The following is a 19,253-nucleotide window of genomic DNA, read 5'->3' as shown; positions in this document are numbered from 1 at the left end:
GATAAAAGTGCTGTCGGCCACAGTTTTGTAGACTTCTGAAAAGAAGGACACCGCTAAACAGAGTTCAGACGGAGTCCACAGTAACTCTACTGCCTCATTATAGTGAATGGATCTCTCAGGGTTTTCATCTGAATCGCGTTACTCACAGATTTAGATGGAGACCCCAACGTGCTCAGAGTAGAGCACTGGATATATGTGATCCCAAACGTTATGTAAAATGTTCACAATAAAAGCTTCAACTCAATCAACAAAAAAAGCAAGCCCCCACTCAGGTCTGTCATCTGTTAAAGGAAATATAGGGGGCTCTCACGTTACTGGTAGCACAAAGGCTTTAAAAACGTGAAATGGGTCCTCGCCCCCCCAAAAGAAATTCAGAAAATTAACAGCTCCCAAATCCAAATGCCCCCCCCTTCCCTTCTGAACCTCAGTGTGCCTAAATAACATTTAGTGCCCACGTTTGGCATTTCCGTAGTGATGAGAGCCCTCCTAATTTACAGGTACGTGTCTCTAGAAGCATGAGCAGGGCATAATGTACTGAAGACTGTAAAGTACTGGTCACTACAACTGCAGTTTGCAATTTTCACTCAGCAACATCCACTGCTGCTTGTTTCCGGAAAACACCCATGGAATCAAAATCGTCACTACATCTGTAGATAAATTCCCTAAGGGTTATAATTTCCAAAATGGGGTCACTTGACGGGAGGATTGTGCTTTTCTAGCACTTAAGAGCTCTTTATAGCCAAATTGCGCTCTGTCCCTCCCGAGACTTTCCGGATGGCTAAACAGTACTGTACAGCCACATATGGGGTTTCTATTTTACCCATTTCCCAGTACGAAAATGTAAAATTTGGGGCTAGCACACAATCTTGGTGGTAAAAAAATAAATTACTTTTCTTCATTGCCCAGTTGTACAAATGTCTATGACACACCTGTGGTGTCAATATAATCACTGCACCACTAGATGAATTAATTGAGAGGTTTAATTGGTAAAATGGGGTCACTAGCCAATGTAAGGCTAGGTTCACATTGCGATAAAGGCAAACAAAATCTTCAGGACAGTATTAATATGAATACGGGTGGCCTCAGGCCTCAATAACCCAGCCACAACATGCACTAGCCATAGAACCACTCCCAGCAATATTTTAAACAAGAAAGCACATTGAGTTAAAGCAGCCCGTTCAACACATGCGTTAAACGGGCTGTATTAACGCAAGTGCCGACATGCCATCGTGCTAGCGCAGATGCTCTATCTGCGCTAGCGCTGACAGACCCGGAAACGCTGCAGCCTGCGTCCCAGGGTCCGTCACTCAATGACGGCACATTGCTAGCGCACGCCCATTTTGGGCATGCGCTAGCGATGCGCCCGAAATAGGGCTTAATGGCAGCGTTAACGGACAGCGTTACACTACGTTATGCCGCGGTGTAACGCAGTCCGTCTAACGGACTGCTTATAACGTAATGTGAACCCAGCCTTACATGGCACACTCAAACAAGTCCAGCAAAATATGCACTGTAATATAGCACTACTTCCCTTCTGAGCTTTGCACTGTGCCTCAAAAGTAGTCTATGACCACAATTGGGGTATTGGTAAACTAAGTAGAAATGGCACATATCTGGGAAAAACGTGATTTTTTTTTATTTTCACGGCTCTACGTTATAAACGTCTGTGAAGCACCTGTGGGTTCAAGGTGCTCAATACACATCTATATAAGTTCCCTAAGGGGCCTAGCTTCCAAAATGGTCTCACTTGTTGGGGGTTTACACTGTTTAGGCACATCAGAGGCTGTCCAAATTCGACATGGCATCCGCTAATTATGCCAGCAAATTTTACATTCAAAAAGTCAAATGGCACTCCTTCCCTTCTGAGCCCTGCCATGTGCCCAAACAGTAGATTTCCCCCACATATGGGGTATCGGCATGCTCAGGAGAAATTGCACAACAAATTGTATGGTCCATTTTCTCCTGTTACCCTTGCGAAAGTAAAAATAATTAGGACTAAAGTAAAATTTTTGAGAAAAAAAGAAATGTTTATTTTTTCCTTCCATATTCCAAAAAGTCCTGTGCAACACTTGAAGAGTTAATAAACTTTTTTAATGTGGTTTTGAGTACCTTGAGGGGTGCAGTTTTTAGAATGGTATCACTTTTGTGTATTTTCTGTCATATAGACCCCTCTGAGTCACATCAAATGTGAGGTGGTCACTAAAAAAATGGTTTGGCAAATTTAGTTGTAAGAATGAGAAATCACCGGGATTCATTGAAGCATTCCAGAGTTATGACCTCAAAAAGTGACAGTGGTCAGAATTGTAAAAATTAGCCTGGTCAAGAAGGTGAAAATAGGCTTCGGGTTGAAGGGGTTAAATTAAGTATACAGAATCAAATAAAAAAATCTGCAGTTATTAAAGCGAACCTGTCAGTAGGATTTTACTACGTCAACTACACTGTCATCAGGGTCGGCTACAGGTTTTTGAGGGCCCCGGGTGAAAGAGTCTCAGTGGGCCCCCCCTATAACACATACCACGATTCAGGAGTGCATATAACACAGCCATGTAGTATTTAACAGCCCACGTAGCATATAACACAGCCACGTAGCATATAACACAGCCATGTAGTATATAACAGCCCACGTAGCATACAACACAGCCACGTAGTATATAGCACAGCCCACGTAGCCTATAACAGCCCATATAGTATATAGCACAGCCACATAGTATATAACACAGCCCACATAGTATATAGAACAGCCATGTAGTATATAGCACAGCCCACGTAGCATATAACAGCCCACATAGTATATAGCACAGCCACATATTATATAACACAGCCCACGTAGTATATAGAACAGCCATGTAGTATATAGCACAGCCCACGTAGTATATAGAACAGCCATGTAGTATATAGCACAGCCCACGTAGCATATAACAGCCCACGTAGCATATAACAGCTCACGTAGCATATAACAGCCCACGTAGTATAAAGAACAGCCATGTAGTATATAGCACAGCCCCCCTCCCCCCAAGAATGGCCCCATAGTGCAGTACTCACTGTTATAGTTAACCTTTTCATGACCATGGGATTTTCCGTTTTTCCGTATTCGTTTTTCACTCCCCTCCTTCCCAGAGCCATAACTTTTTTATTTTTCCGTCAATTTGGCCATGTGAGGGCTTATTTTTGCGGGACGAGTTGTACTTTTGAATGACATCATTGGTTTTACCATGTCGTGTACTAGAAAACGGGAAAAAAATTCCAAGTGCGGTGAAATTGCAAAAAAAGTGCAATCCCACACTTGTTTTTTGCTTGGCTTTTTTGCTAGGTTCACTAAATGCTAAAACTGACCTGCCATTATGATTCTCCAGGTCATTACGAGTTCATAGACACCTAACATGACTAGGTTATTTTTTACCTAAGTGGTGAAAAAAAATTCCAAACTTTTCTAAAAAAAAAAAAAAAATTGCGCCATTTTCCGATGCTCGTAGCGTCTACATTTTTCATGATCTGGGGTCGGTTGAGGGCTTATTTTTTGCGTGCCGAGCTGGCGTTTTTAATGATACCATTTTGGTGCAGATACGTTCTTTTGATCGCCCGTTATTGCATTTTAATGCAATGTCACGGCGACCAAAAAAACGTAATTCCGGCGTTTCGGATTTTTTTCTCTTTACGCCGTTTAGCGATCAGGTTAATGCTTTTTTTTTATTGATAGATCGGGCGATTCTGAACGCGGCGATACCAAATATGTGTAGGTTTGATTTTTTTTGTATTGATTTATTTTGATTGGGGCGAAAGGGGGGTGGGGTGATTTAAACTTTTTTTTTCACATTTTTTTTATTTTTATTTTTTTTACTTTTGCCATGCTTCAATAGCCTCCATGGGAGGCTAGAAGCAGGCACAACTCGATCGCCTCTGCTACATAACAGCGATCATCAGATCGCTGCTATGCAGCAGAAAATCAGGTGTGCTGTGAGCGCCGACCACAGGGTGGCGCTTACAGCTACCGGCCATCAGTAACCATAGAGGTCTCAAGGACCTCTATGGTTACAATACTGAAGCATCACCGACCCCCGATCATGCGACGGGGGTCGGCGATGACGTCATTTCCGGCCACCCGGCCGGATGCGGTAGTTAAATGCCGCTGTCTGCGTTTGACAGCGGCATTTAACTAGTTAATAGCGGCGGGTGAATCGCGATTTCACCCGCCGCTATTGCGGGCACATGTCAGCTGTTCAAAACAGCTGACATGTCCCGGTTTTGATGCGGGCTCACCGCGGAGCCCTGCATCAAAGCAGGGGACCTGACGTCGGACGTACTATCCCGTCCGACGTCAGGAAGGGGTTAAAAAACAAACAAGCAAAAAAAAACCACTCCTCATCTCTCAACGTGCCCGCGCCGCGCTGCTCCCTGCTCCGGTCTCGCCGGCTGCCGCTGCACTGCCTGACACACAGCGAGTGCGCCATGTCGTCATCGCGCACCCGCAGTGTCAGAGGCAGAGCGGGGATTGATGGGAGATGGAGCCTCTCCTCCATCACTTGCTTTGAACTTTACCGGCAAACGCCGGTATAGTTCAATGCAGCGGGGGAGTTGGCGCTGGCGGCAGGCGGGCCCCCCTGCCTCACAGGGGCCCCATAGCGGCTGCGTGATGTGCCGCTAGCTGAGGGCCCCTGGGGGAGCGGGGGCCCTAGGCACTGGCAGCTGCTTGCCCCTAATGCCGGACCTGAATGGGCCTCCCTGTCTCGCCAGGGCCCCGGCGCTTGCCCGGTTACGCCGGGTGCTGACGCCGGCCCTGACTGTCATGTAGGCAATGTTAAACTGATGAAAATGATACCTGCTGTGAAGAAATCCATCTTGTAGTTCTTGTGTAATCAAACTTAGAAGTCTTCAGCAGAAGCTCGTGCTCTGGGATGGGACTGTAGGCAGAGTCTTATTTTCCTACTTTAAGCCAAAGAAAAAGAAAGACCTGCCCACAGGCCCACCCCAAGCACAAACATGTTCCACATCATAGAGACAGACTGACTGTGCTTCGGGTGGACCTGTGGGCAGGTGTTTCCTTCGTTTCTCTAGCTTACAGCACAGAGATGAGACTCTGCCTACAGTCCCGCCCCGAAGCACGATCATATCAAAACTTCTAACACCAACCACAAGACGGATTTTTTTTCACTCCAGCAAAATCCTACTGAGGTTCGCTTTAATACTACTGCATTTTCTGCAAATATATTAGTCTTATTTATGCTTACCTTTGCTTCATGATAACAGAGACCATGAAACACATCTTCTCTTTTTGCTTCCTTCATAAGCAGGTTGAAACGACTCAACATCGCAGCTTTGCAAAGACGACTTGCCATTGAACGACCACTTTTATATGGCGAACTACAGAGAATTACAAAAATTATCTTTTAATAAAACATAATTTCAAAAATATTTTCTATAGCCACACAGCTTAACCCCTTAATAATCGCCAATACGTCTTTTTACTGACCTAAGATATAAGAACCTAGCATCTCCATACAGGTGACAATCTAACAGCTGTCGGCTGTACACTATAGCTGACAACTTGCTGCATTAGCCACGATCAGTGTTTGCACCGTCCACATCTGTTTAACTCCTTAGATACTGCTGTCAATAGTGACTACATCTTATAAATTGTTAAGAGTGTGGGAGCTTTCTCTTTATCCCCATCAGCACCCTGACATCTTGATTGTGTGTTCCTGATGATTGCCATGGCAATTCATGATCAAATAGCGGCCTTAGAGTCTGCCAACTGTAGTAATCTGTTCAGAAGTTAGCGACATTTTGGTAGTAAAAATAAAATTTTTCATTCCTGTCATGTCAGGTTGCTTTAATTGCCGAAAATCACCTGAAGGGTTAAACAAACTACCTGACATAAGTTTTCATGTCTCACCATTTACACGATCAGGTCAATTACTTTTATAATTCGACAAATTGGACTTTTATGATTGTGAAGATACCAATTTTTTTCCATTTCTTCAATTTTAAAGGTGGAAAAAGAGGGCAATTCTAACTTTTATTTGCTTTTTTTATTTTTATAGCCATCAATTTTTTGTGTTCTACTTTTTATTGTGTTTGCTAGCACACTTATGTGACTTGAAAGTGCGATTATCTGATCTACCTCCCTGGCCCAGACGTCACCGCTCTGCTGTCCAGAATCCCAGAGTGCCTATCAGCCATATCCTCCTTCTTCTCCTCTCGCTTCCTTAAACTCAATGTGAACAAATCTGAACTCATCATCTTTTCTCCATCCCACATATCTTCCTTACCCGACCTATCTATCGCAATCAATGACATCATGCTTTCCCCTGTACCGGAAGTCCGCTGCCTCGGAGTAACCTTCGACTCTGCCCTGTCTTTCAAACCGCACATCCAAGCTCTTTCCACCATCCTGTCGCCTCCAGCTCAAAAATATCTCAAGAATCCGTCCTTTCCTCAACCTTCAATCTACTAAAATGCTTGTGCATGCCCTCATCATCTCCCGCCTTGACTACTGCAACATCCTTTTCTGCGGCCTCCCTGCTAACACCCTTGCACCTCTCCAGTCCATCCTTAACTCTGCTGCCCGACTAAGGCTACGTTCACATTTGCGGCCAGCGCCGCAGCGTCGGGCGCCGCAGCGGCGCCGCATGCGTCATGCGCCCCTATATTTAACATGGGGGCGCATGGACATGCGGCGCACTTGCGTTTTGCGCCGCATGCGTCGCTGCGGCGCCCGCGTCCAGGCGCAGAGGACGCAGCAAGTTGCATTTTTGCTGCGTCCAAATTCAATGAAAAAAACGACGCATGCGGCGCAAAACGCAGCGTTGTGCATGCGTTTTGCTGCGTTTTTGTTTGCGTTGTGCGCTGCGGCGCCGACGCTGCGGCGCACAACGCAAATGTGAACGTAGCCTAATCCATCTCTCTACTCGCTACTCCTCCGCTTCCCCCCTCTGCAAATCTCTTCACTGGCTCCCATTCCCTCAGCGTATCCAGTTCAAATTACTAATACTGACCTACAAAGCCATCCATAACCTGTCTCCTCCATATATCTCTGAACTAATCTCCATATATCTTCCCTCACGTAATCTCCGGTCCTCCCAAGACCTCCTTCTCTCCTCCACACTTATTCGCTCCTCATCCAATCGCCTCCAAAACTTCTCCCGAATATCCCCCATCCTCTGGAATTCTCTGCCCCAACACGTCCGGTTATCCACCACATTCGGATCCTTCAGACGGAACCTGAAAACTCATCTCTTCAGGAAAGCCTACAGCCTGCACTGACCCCCGCTGCCTCCTCATCACCACCGAAGCTACCGCCTCACCAACACCGGAGCTCCTGAAACCCCCAACCTACTGTCTCCTTCCCCTTAATCCTGCAGAATGTAAGCCCGCAAGGGCAGGGTCCTCGCCCCTCTGTATCAGTCTGTCATTGTAAGTTTGTTTTCTGTAAGTGATATCTGTAACTTGTATGTAATCCCTTCTCATGTACAGCACCATGGAATCAATGGTGCTATATAAATAAATAATAATAATAATTGTGCTATATATAGCAATACCACAGTCTCTATGGGCTGGCTTTCACAGAAGTACAGTAATGAAAGACAGAGGTCTTCAGCAATCGACTGGCTGTCATGGCAACCCATCAGCACACCGCAGCCATGCCCGGTGGGTGGATAGAACAGCCTGCCCCCACGGGGTGCATGCTGTAAATGTTGCCGTCACAGATTGACAGTGGTATTTAACAGTTTAACAGCTGCAGGAAGAAAACAGATGTTGACTGAAAAATATAGCCATCATTTGCCAGGAAAAGTGCCGACTGTTCCTGGGCCCACATATGACTTAAATGGCTTTTCTCACAATGTATTTTTCTGAATCAATAGATCTTTAAATAATAAGTTGCACGATTGAATGAGTTTAAATAAAATGTTCCTGTGCAGAGATTAGCTTATTATAAATGTGCCCCCTGCTGTGTGCTGTGTAATGGCTGTATCTGACCGTACAGGAACATGGTCTGATCATACCACATCTCCTAAACAGGGGAGAACGCAAAAGAGAGTATAGAAACATTACAGCACAGGATCACAGCTGATTCTTTGTGAGTAAAACATTTCACTACCTATTTTTAAACTATATTTTAACTGAAAAAGAAAATCTGATCCCCTGCTGTCATGTTTGTATATTCGTTTGCGTCCTCCCCTGGCCAGTAGCTGTGGTTTATCAGACTTGTTCTTGCTAGGTCGGAGATATACATGAGCGCCTGTGTAATGGCTAAGATTATCTTGGATCAAAAAATGAATTTTTCCTTTAAACAAATGCAATTGAAGTACTTAATTTTTATTCCAAGGTCGGTTGATTAAAATATACTTTTGTTCATGGCACAAACCAATTAAGTGTATATCATATGTTGGTAAGGGGTTAAAAATAAAGAATTCAAAATCACCCCTCTCTCAGAGATTGACAGCGGCATTTAACATATTACTGATGGCTAAATACAGTGGCTTGCAAAAGTATTCACCTTTCTCTCCAATGGCATTTTTTGTGTTTTGCTAGAGGCTATGTGCACATGCTCCGGATTTTTTTTGGCGGTTTTCCGCTGCAAAAACGCTTAAAAAACGCATACATTAAGCATCACATCAATTTTAATGCATTCCGCAATTTTTTGTGCACATGTTGCGCTTTTTTCCGCGATAAAAAAAACGCAGCATGTTCATTAATTTTGCGGATTTCCCGCTATTTATTGCATTTGGAAGCTCCGGAAAAAAACGCGAAAAATACGCATGCGGATTTCCTGCGAAAGTAGTTAGGATTTTCTCAGGAAAATTCTGCACACTTTCTGGAATGCGTGCACATAGCCTTAGGGTTTACATCAGTTCTTGTAAAGAACATGTTACAACTGTGAACATTTGGTTATCTTTTTATTGTGAAGCAAACAACAAATAGGACAAAATAACTGAAAACTTTAGTGTGCATAATTATTCACTGCCCTAAAGTCAGTACTTTGTAGAGCCTCCTTTGGTGGTAATTACAGCTGCAAGTCACTTTGGATGAGCCTCAATGATTTTTCCACATCTTGCCACTGGAATTTTGGCCCATTCATCAGGGCAAAACTTCTCCAGCTCTTTCAGTTACCGTATATACTAGAGTATAAGCTGACCCGAGCATAAGCCAAGGCACCTACTTTTGCCACGGAAAACTGGGTAAGCTTATAGACTCGAGTATAAGCAGAGCATGCATTGTCCCTCATCCCCGTCCTGCTATTCGTGGCTCCCCCTGTCCTGTCTTGCTATGCGTGGCTCCCCCGTCCCCCCGGTTGTATGCATGGCTCATATTGTCTCTCCCCTCCCCGTCATACTCACTCTCCTCGCGCCTGCATCTCCGTCCCTGCATCTCCATTGTCACGGCGCTGGCGGCTCTCAGCGGTCACATGGTACCGCTCATTAAGGTAATGAATATGCACTCCACGCCTATGGGAGTGGAGACGCATCCATATTCATTACCTTAATGAGCGGTACCACATGACAGCTGAGCAGAGGAGAGGAGAGCCGCCGGACCCATGACAATGCATGGACAGAGATGCAGCGACAGAGGGCGAGTATCATGTCTTCTGATAGCCGGCCGCTGCAGCTGTCACTGTGCCACAGCCGCCGGCTCCTGCCGCTGCTACGCCGATCCCCCTTCCCCACCAGGGTTCTGGGCAATTGACTTGTGTTTAAGCCAAGGGGGCGTTTTCTGCACAAAAAATTGTGCTGAAAAGCTCAGCTTATAAGTGAGTATATACGGTAAATGGTTTCCTCTGGTGAACAGCAATCTTCAAGTCTGACCACAAATTCTCAATTGGAAGAAGGTCAGGGCTTTGACTAGACCAAACCAAAACATTGGCATATTTACCCTTAAACCACTCGAGTGTTGCTTTAGTAGTATGTTTTGAGACATTGTCTTATTGGGAAGATGAACCGCCATCCCAGTCTGAAATCATTAACAGGTTTTGCTCAATAATAATCGCTGTATTTTGCACCATCCAGCTCCTCCTTGACATGGAACATTTACCCTGTCCCAGCTGCTCAAAAAAAAAAAAAAGATGGTGTTCTTGGGGTGATGAGCCGTGTTGATTTGGCACCAGGCATAGCGTTTACTTTGGTGGACAAAAAGTTGCAATTTGGTCTTATCTGACAATCCGTGCCAAATACGCACCATGAGCACATAGCCTAATTCTAACCCTAATTCTAACCCCAACCTTAATTCTAACCCTAACTCTAAACCTAACCCTAGTGGAAAAATAAAAATGTTTTCTTTATTTTATTATATTCCCTACCTATGGGGGTGATAAAGGGAGGGTTTATTTACAGTTGTTTTTATTTTGATCACTGACAGTGTGAAGGGTTAAACTAGGATCAAAATTAAAGCAGGCTTCATTTTGTGCTTTTCGACTCCATCTTGCTGCTTTGAGATAAATTCTGTTACTAGGTAAAAGTTATGAGACCTTGTTTCAACCTGAACAAGGCATGAGACTGAGGGTGTATTGTTCTACGAAGACCTTGACATACAAGCTGTTCCTGCATTCTTATAGGTTAAGAACTGTGAGCGTGTTCTTATGCTGATTGGTTGAAGTCTAACTTCTAAGATTATGAAAAGTGCAACACAATAAACGGGGGGTCAGAAATCTGCTCGATCCCCCCAAACAGAGACAAATGTTTCCGTCTGGTCATTTTCAGTTGCCGGCAACGCTCTGTGGATCAATTTGAAAATCACTGAGTCAACCGTAAAGGGTCACTCCAGATCCTCCCTCAACAATAGAACCTATAACAGTGATCAAAATGTACCCGGAATGAGTCTGCCAGCTGGCAGATTCGGCGGGCGCATGCGCCATTTTGGAAGATGGCGGCGCCCATAGGAGAAGAAGGAGGGATACCGGGACTCGGTAAGTATGCGGGGGCAACGGAGGGGAGGAAAGACTGACGGCAGCGGCAAATCGCCGCCGTCAGTCGGTGGCAGATCGGGGTCTCCAGCCGTGGCCGATGATATTGCAGCATCGGCCATGGCTGGATTGTAATATTTCACCAAGTTTCACAGGTGAAATATTACAAATTGCTATGACTGGCTGTTTCACTTTCAACAGCCAATCAGAGCGATCGTAGCCACGTGGGGGCAAAGCCACCCCCCTGGGCTGAAGTACCACTCCCCCTGTCCCTGCAGGTTGGGTGAAATTTGAGTTAACCCCTTCACACGATCTGCAGAAACGCGATCATTGTGTGATGCAGCATATGCGTAACAGGTTGGATTGGCAGACTTTCAAGACGCATACGCTGTGTCACAGGTCGGGAAGGGGTTAATAGAAGTGTTTGTAATGAGACTGCCAGAGATGAGAGCTGAAAGCGGTCTGATAATCACACTCCGCTGTGCTCCAATACATCACACTGTGCAGTGATCATCACTGCTGACTGTCAATGCTACTTTGAGGGCTTATTTTTCTGTCCTCCATGTGCTGCTGCCAGCTTATGATTGGTCAGCGTCAGAAAAAAAAAAAGAAGTACAAGACTTCAATGAAGTCTCTTTGGACTTAATCCCTTCACGTCAGTCATTTTCTGTTTCCCCCCCCCCCTTCCTCTACTTCCAAGACACGTCATTTTATCATGTGATGCAGTGTAAAGAGGGCTGTATAAGGGCTTATTTTTGGCACCCTAAGCTGACATTTTTACTGATACCATTTTGACGCAGATACGATGTTTGAAGCGCTTCTTATTCCATTTTATTGTAATTTTGCGGTGCCCCCAAAAAAGGAATTAGATTACTTTATATTTTGATAGCCTGATTGCTAGTGCTTTACATAGTACATCAGCACTGCTAGGTACAGTGAACGATCTATAAAAACCAGCTAAATGCTGGCTTTCACAGGAATATCGCCATGAGAAGAACGAGAGTCTTCAGCAATCCTTCCAACCTACTGGCGACCCACAATCATGTCACGGACGAGCCGAATGATATGCGGCCCTCCAACGGGTGTTAAATGCCGCTGTAAGCAGATCTCCACAATGGAAAGGCAAAAAGGAAGAAGTAATTTTGCACTGTTTCATTTTGCTCTGCAGCACCTGTTACATCGTATGTCCAGCTCAACATGAAAAAAGTCCTCCGATTATGAAGCATCATACCCAAAAAATACCTTTCAATAATTTCCCCTTGCAGTGCATCCACAATTTCCACTGAACTGTCTCCTTGTGACCAATTCAAACTAAGCCGATAATTTCCACAAACTGTCTGAATTTGGTGGACAGCAGTCACAACACTAATGTAAGGTCTATGTACAAGATAAAACATAGGCAATCGTGAAGTTAGACTATCGTCAATTCGACGTTTTATAGCAATTTCCAGTCCTCTTGTATCTGAGCAATTTCCATTACCTAAAAAGGAAAAACAAACATCAGCACATTCTGCGTGGCTATTATTTTAACGGTTTATTAAATATTCACTTAATTTTGCAGGGAAAAAGCAGCTTCAAATTGAAAGCTGTATCATGTAGGTGAAACAGCTGATTTCCTGCTAAATAACAAATACTTTTAGAATATCTACCTACCAACAATAATATTGCTGATATACACTGGCTGTATAAAGATGCTTAGGAGTGCTCCTTGAACTCCAAGAACTTCCCATTTTGTTAGCTTGTCTGTGGAAGACATGCTGCTTATGTTAGTAGTAGTGTCACAAGGGAAGTATGCCACAGGATAATTTTTGCCCTCCATTGAAATATGAAGGCTTAACCGGTCATTTGCTTCATGCGCGGATAGAGAAAGTGGACTAAGAGATCTGGAATGAAGAAATAAATATCTTATAAATTCTTTGTACAAAACACTGAACTTCATTATAAACAAATTTTTAGAAATAACTGTACAATGTGATCTATATAGATGACATAATTACGGTATAAGCATTGTGCTCTTTCAACTAATTAAGCAGGTAGCAATGTTCATGAGCATGTCAATTTGGCAGGATACCTTTGCAGATACAACAATATTAAGAAGACATTTAACAGGATTTTTTTTTAATGTTTACTAAGGAACTCCTCCAATTTGTGCTATTCCACTGATTGTGCAAAAACTACTTTTTCTGTGGTCTTTTGTCTCTAAGTTATGCCAGTCAAAAAAAAGAAGTATGAAACTTTACAAGCATGTTCTTTGAAGGTGACTGATTATTTTGAGCATTGTAGAAACTCACTCTAAGGGCCATCTTGGAAAAGGGCGGCCAAGTGTGTGTTTTATGCCCGTAACTTTTAAACGGATGATCCGATTTTATTTATTGTAAAGCTCTTTCCAAACTGATTTAGTCAAGACTAAGCTGTCGGGTGACCAGAAAAATGCACTGAGGAGTGGAAGATGGGGTAAAACCAAACTTAGAGGAGGAAAGGGAATTATCACACTTACGAACGCAAGCAAGTCACAGATAAATCCACAAATCTCCTCATATAACCATCAAACTATCCTCTAGGCCATGTAGCATAAGCTAGCTCTGATGATGTGTTTCAGTCAGCACCCAGATTATAAAGGAGATAGGAGTGTCTAACTGAGCTCAGCTCAGACTCCCAGAGCTCCAAACATGTCAGATTAACCCCTGTACTGCCAATAGAAATTTACATAGTTTAACCCCTTAATGACCGCCAATACGTCTTTTTACTGACCTAAGCTATAAGAGAATAGCATCCCCATACAGGCGATAATCCAGCAGCTGTCGGCTGTATACTACAGCTGATAACTTGTTGCATCTGCCACAATCCGTGTTGGCACCGTCCACATCTGTTTAACCCCTTAAATGCTGCTGTTAATAGTGGCTACATCATATAAATGGTTTACAGAATGTGGGGGCTTTCTCTTTATCCCCATCAGCACCCTAAGATCATGATTGTGTGGTACTGATGTTTGCCATGGCAATTCACGCCAAATAGCGGCCTTAGAGTCTGCCAGCTATAGTAATCTGTTCAGAAGTTACTGACATTTAGGTGGTAAAAATACACTTTTTCATTTTTGCCATGTCATTTTGCATTAATTCCTAAAAGTTACCTTTAGGGACAGCGGTTTTCAACATGTCCAGGGGTGCTATTTTTAAAATGATATCACTATTGGGGGTTTCCCAATATATAGAACCCCTAAAGCCACTTCAAAACTGTATAGGTCCAACTCCGAAAATGCTAACAAAATAAAAAAACATTTTACAAATGGTGCTGATGTAAAGCAGACTTGAGGGAAATGTTATTTATTAAGGCTTTTCTATGGTATGACTATCTGGATTAAAAGGATAATCAAAGTTTGAAAATTGCTAACTTTTTAACATTTTTTCTCAAATTTCTGATATTTTTTGTAAACAAACAAAGCATACGGTACCTACCTAAATTTACCATTAGCAAAAATTATAATGTGCCACGAAAAAAACCAATCTCAAAATCACTGGGATTTGTTGAAGCGTTCAAGAGTTATTAACAAACTGACACTGGTCAGTTTTAAAAAAAAATTGGTCTGGTCACAAAGGGGTTGGTTAAAAAGAAGGTGAATGCTCCTGCTCTGAAAAGAAGCACAACAGACGTTGTGGTCTTCTGACTCCGTCTCAGTCGTGGTAACCCTGTGACAGATTTTTTTTAGTTATACTGTACTGCATTTTTCTAAACATGAGGGTTTTCTCAGAAATTGCCTTGTAATGTTTTAATGCTGGTTTTGAATCACCCTTTTACTTTTAATTGTTTTCCGATTTATTTGATAGTTCATACTGAATGCAGGAAAGATATATATCTTGGTACTGAGTTAGCCAGTAGATAGAAAAAACATTTAGGTGTGAGAGTCCTCAGTGGTTGATACCTTTTAACCCCTTAACCCCTCTCTGACCTTAGACGTACTATCCCGTCGAGGTGACCTGGGCCTATCTGACCCTCGACGGGATAGTACGTCATAGCGATCGGCAGCGCTCACGGGGGGAGCGTGGCCGATCGCGGCCGGGTGTCAGCCGACTATCGCAGCTCCGCACTGACTGTGCAGGTCAGAGGGCGCAATGACGCATATAGTGTGCGCGCCGCCCTCTGCCTGATCAGTCAGTGCAGAGAGACGCCGGGACGGGACGCTGAGGAGCTGCAAGCAAGAGAGGTGAGTATGTGTTTTATTATTTTATTGCAGCAGCAGCAATGTCACAGATTTATGTGGAGTATCTATGGGGCAACGGTGCAGATCACTATATGGCACAGCTATGGGGCAACGGTGCAGAGCACTATATGGCACAGCTATGGGGCAACGGTGCAGAGCACTATATGGCACAGCTATGGGGCAATGGTGCAGAGCATTATATGTATGGCACAGCTATGGGGCAACGGTGCAGAGCACTATATGGCACAGCTATGGGGCAACGGTGCAGAGCACTATATGGCACAGCTATGGGGCAACGTTGCAGAGCACTATATGGCACAGCTATGGGGCAACGGTGCAGAGCACTATATGGCACAGCTATGGGGCAACGGTGCAGAGCACTATATGGCACAGCTATGGGGCAACGGTGCAGAGCACTATATGGCACAGCTATGGGGCAACGGTGCAGAGCACTATATGGCACAGCTATGGGGCAACGGTGCAGAGCACTATATGGCACAGCTATGGGGCAATGGTGCAGAGCATTATATGTATGGCACAGCCATGGGGCAACGGTGCAGAGCACTATATGGCACAGCTATGGGGCAACGGTGCAGAGCACTATATGGCACAGCTATGGGGCAATGGTGCAGAGCACTATATATATATATATATATATATATATATATATATATATATATATATATATATATATATATGGCACAGCTATGGGGCAACGGTGCAGAGCACTATATGGCACAGCTATGGGGCAACGGTGCAGAGCACTATATGGCACAGCTATGGGGCAACGGTGCAGAGCACTATATGGCACAGCTATGGGGCAACGGTGCAGAGCATTATATGTATGGCACAGCTATGGGGCAACGGTGCAGAGCATTATATATATGGCACAGCTATGGGGCAACGGTGCAGAGCACTATATATATGGCACAGCTATGGGGCAACGGTGCAGAGCATTATATATATGGCACAGCTATGGGGCAACGGTGCAGAGCATTATATATATGGCACAGCTATCTATGGGGCAACGGTGCAGAGCATTGTATATATGGCACAGCTTTATGTGGAGTATCTATGGGGCAACGGTGCAGAGCATTGTATATATGGCACAGCTTTATGTGGAGCATCTATGGGGCCATAATGAACGGTGCAGAGCATTATATATGGCACAGCTTTATGTGGAGCATCTATGGGGCCATAATGAACGGTGCAGAGCATTATATGTGGCACAGCTTTATGTGGAGCATCTATGGGGCCATAATGAACGGTATGGAGCATCTATTTCTAATTTTGAAATTCACCGGTACCTGCTGCATTTTCCACCCTAGGCTTATACTCGAGTCAATAAGTTTTCCCAGTTTTTTGTGGCAAAATTAGGGGGGTCGGCTTATACTCGGGTCGGCTTATACTCGAGTATATACGGTAGTTTTACGGCTCTGCGTTATAAACTGTAGTGAAACACTTGGGGGTTCAAAGCTCTCAAAACACATCTAGATAAGTTCCTTAGGGGGTCTACTTTCCAAAATGGTTTCACTTGTGGGGGGGTTTTAATGTTTAGGCACATCAGGGGCTCTCCAAATGCGACATGGTGTCCCATCTCTATTCCAGTCAATTTTGCATTGAAAAGTCAAATGGCGCTCCTTCTTTTCCGAGCTCTGCCATGCGCCCAAACAGTGGTTTACCACCACATATGGGGTATCAGCGTACTCAGGACAAATGGCACAACAACTTTTGGGGTCCAATTTCTTCTCTTACCCTTGGGAAAATAAAAAATTGGAGGCGAAAAGATCATTTTTGTGAAAAAATAGGATTTGTTATTTTTACGGCTCTGCATTATAAACTTCTGTGAAGCACTTGGTGAGTCAAAGTGCTCACCACACATCTAGATACGTTCCTTAGGGGGTCTACTTTCCAAAATGGTGTCACTTGTGGGGGGTTTCAATGTTTAGGCACATCAGGGGCTCTCCAAACGCAACATGGCGTCCCATCTCCATTCCAGTCAATTTTGCATTGAAAAGTAAAATGGCGCTCCTTTCCTTCCGAGCTCTGCCATGAGCCCAAACAGTGGTTTATCCCCACATATGGGGTATCAGCGTACTCAGGACAAATGGTACAACAACTTTTGGGGTCCATTTTCTACTGTTACCCTTGGTAAAATAACACAAATTGGAGCTTAAATAAATTTTGTGTGAAAAAAAGTTAAATGTTCATTTTTATTTAAACATTCCAAAAATTCATGTGAAACACCTGAAGGGTTAATAAACTTCTTAAATGTGGTTTTGAGCACCTTGAGGGGTGCAGTTTTTAGAATGGTGTCACACTTGGGTATTTTCTATCATATAGACCCCTCAAAATGACTTCAAATGAGATGTGGTCCCTAAAAAAAAAAAAAAAAATGGTGTTGTAAAAATGAGAAATTTCTGGTCAACTTTTAACCCTTATAACTCCCTAACAAAAAAAATTTTGGTTCCAAAATTGTGCTGATGTAAAGTAGACATGTGGGAAATGTTACTTAAGTATTTTGTGTGACATATCTCTGATTTAACCCCTTCACCCCCAAGGGTGGTTTGCACGTTATGGACCGGGCCAATTTTTACAATTCTGACCACTGTCCCTTTATGAGGTTATAACTCTGGAACGCTTCAACGGAGCCCGGTGATTCTGACACTGTTTTCTCGTGACATATTGTGCTTCATCATAGTGGTAAAATTTCTTTGATATTACATGCGTTTATTTGTGAAAAAAATGGAAATTTGGCGAAAATTTTAAAAATTTTGCAATTTTCCAACTTTGAATTTTTATGCAATTAAATCACAGTGATATGTCACACAAAATACTTAATAAGTAACATTTCCCACATGTCTACTTTACAGCAGCACAATTTTGGAACCAAAATTTTTTTTTGTTAGGGAGTTATAAGGGTTAAAATTTGACCAGCAATTTCTCATTTTCACAACACCATTTTTTTTTAGGGACCACATCTCATTTGAAGTCATTTTGAGGGGTCTATATGATAGAAAATACCCAAGTGTGACACCATTCTAAAAACTGCACCCCTCAAGGTGCTCAAAACCACATTCAAGAAGTTTATTAACCCTTAAGGTGTTTCACAGGAATTTTTGGAATGTTTAAATTAAAATGAGCATTTAACTTTTTTTTCACACAAAATTTACTTCAGCTCCAATTTGTTTTATTTTACCAAGGGTAACAGGAGAAAATGGACCCCAAAAGATGTTGTACAACTTGTCCTGAGTACGCCGATACCCCATATGTGGGGGTAAACCACTGTTTGGGCGCATGGGAGAGCTCGGAAGGGAAGGAGCGCCGTTTGACTTTTCAATGCAAAATTGACAGGAATTGAGATGGGACCCCATGTTGCGTTTGGAGAGCCACTGATGTGCCTAAACATTGAAACCCCCCCACAAGTGACACCATTTTGGAAAGTAGACCCCCTAAGGAACTTATCTAGAGGTGTAGTGAGCACTTTGACCCACCAACTGCTTCACAGAAGTTTATAATGCAGAACCGTAAAAATAAAAAAATCATAATTTTTCACAAAAATTATCTTTTCACCCCCAATTTTTTATTTTCCCAAGGGTAAGAGAAGAAATTGGACCCCAAAAGTTGTTGTACAATTTGTCCTGAGTACGCTGATACCCATATGTGGGTGTAAACCACTGTTTGGGCGCATGGGAGAGCTCGGAAGGGAAGGAGCGCCGTTTGACTTTTCACTGCAAAATTGACAGGAATTGAGATGGGACCCCATGTTGCGTTTGGAGAGCCACTGATATGCCTAAACATTGAAACCCCCCCACAAGTGACACCATTTTGGAAAGTAGACCCCCTAAGGAACTTATCTAGAGGTGTAGTGAGCACTTTGACCCACCAACTGCTTCACAGAAGTTTATAATGCAGAGCCGTAAAAATAAAACAAACATTTTTTTCCCACAAAAATTATTTTTTAGCCCCCAGTTTTGTATTTTCCTGAGGGTAACAGGAGAAATTTGACCCCAAAAGTTGTTGTCCAATTTGTCCTGAGTACGCTGATACCCCATATGTGGGGGGGAACCACTGTTTGGGCGCATGGGAGGGCTCGGAAGGGATGGAGCGCCATTTTGAATGCAGACTTAGATGGAATGGTCTGCAGGCGTCACATTGCGT

At 43.6% G+C, this 19,253-nt stretch overlaps 1 protein-coding gene across 7 annotated transcripts in view; it reads right to left on the bottom strand.

The window, feature by feature from the left end:
* The window catches only part of ADAD1 (adenosine deaminase domain containing 1), a 245,787-nt gene that overhangs the window by 10,750 nt on the left and 215,784 nt on the right, over positions 1–19,253 (bottom strand). For all 7 annotated transcript variants that reach the window (XM_077279075.1, XM_077279073.1, XM_077279069.1 and 4 more), the window contains 3 exons: positions 12,548–12,777; positions 12,137–12,374; positions 5,226–5,358 (listed from right to left, as the gene is read on the bottom strand). In XM_077279075.1, the coding sequence (XP_077135190.1) occupies positions 5,226–5,358; positions 12,137–12,374; positions 12,548–12,777 (601 nt within the window). The remainder of the gene's footprint in view (positions 1–5,225; positions 5,359–12,136; positions 12,375–12,547; positions 12,778–19,253) is intronic.

The sequence above is a fragment of the Ranitomeya variabilis genome, chromosome 1, assembly GCF_051348905.1.
Source record: "Ranitomeya variabilis isolate aRanVar5 chromosome 1, aRanVar5.hap1, whole genome shotgun sequence".
NCBI lineage: Eukaryota > Metazoa > Chordata > Amphibia > Anura > Dendrobatidae > Ranitomeya > Ranitomeya variabilis.
The sequence above is the reverse complement of the archived record's forward strand: the minus strand, read 5'-3'. Positions and strand labels throughout refer to the sequence as shown.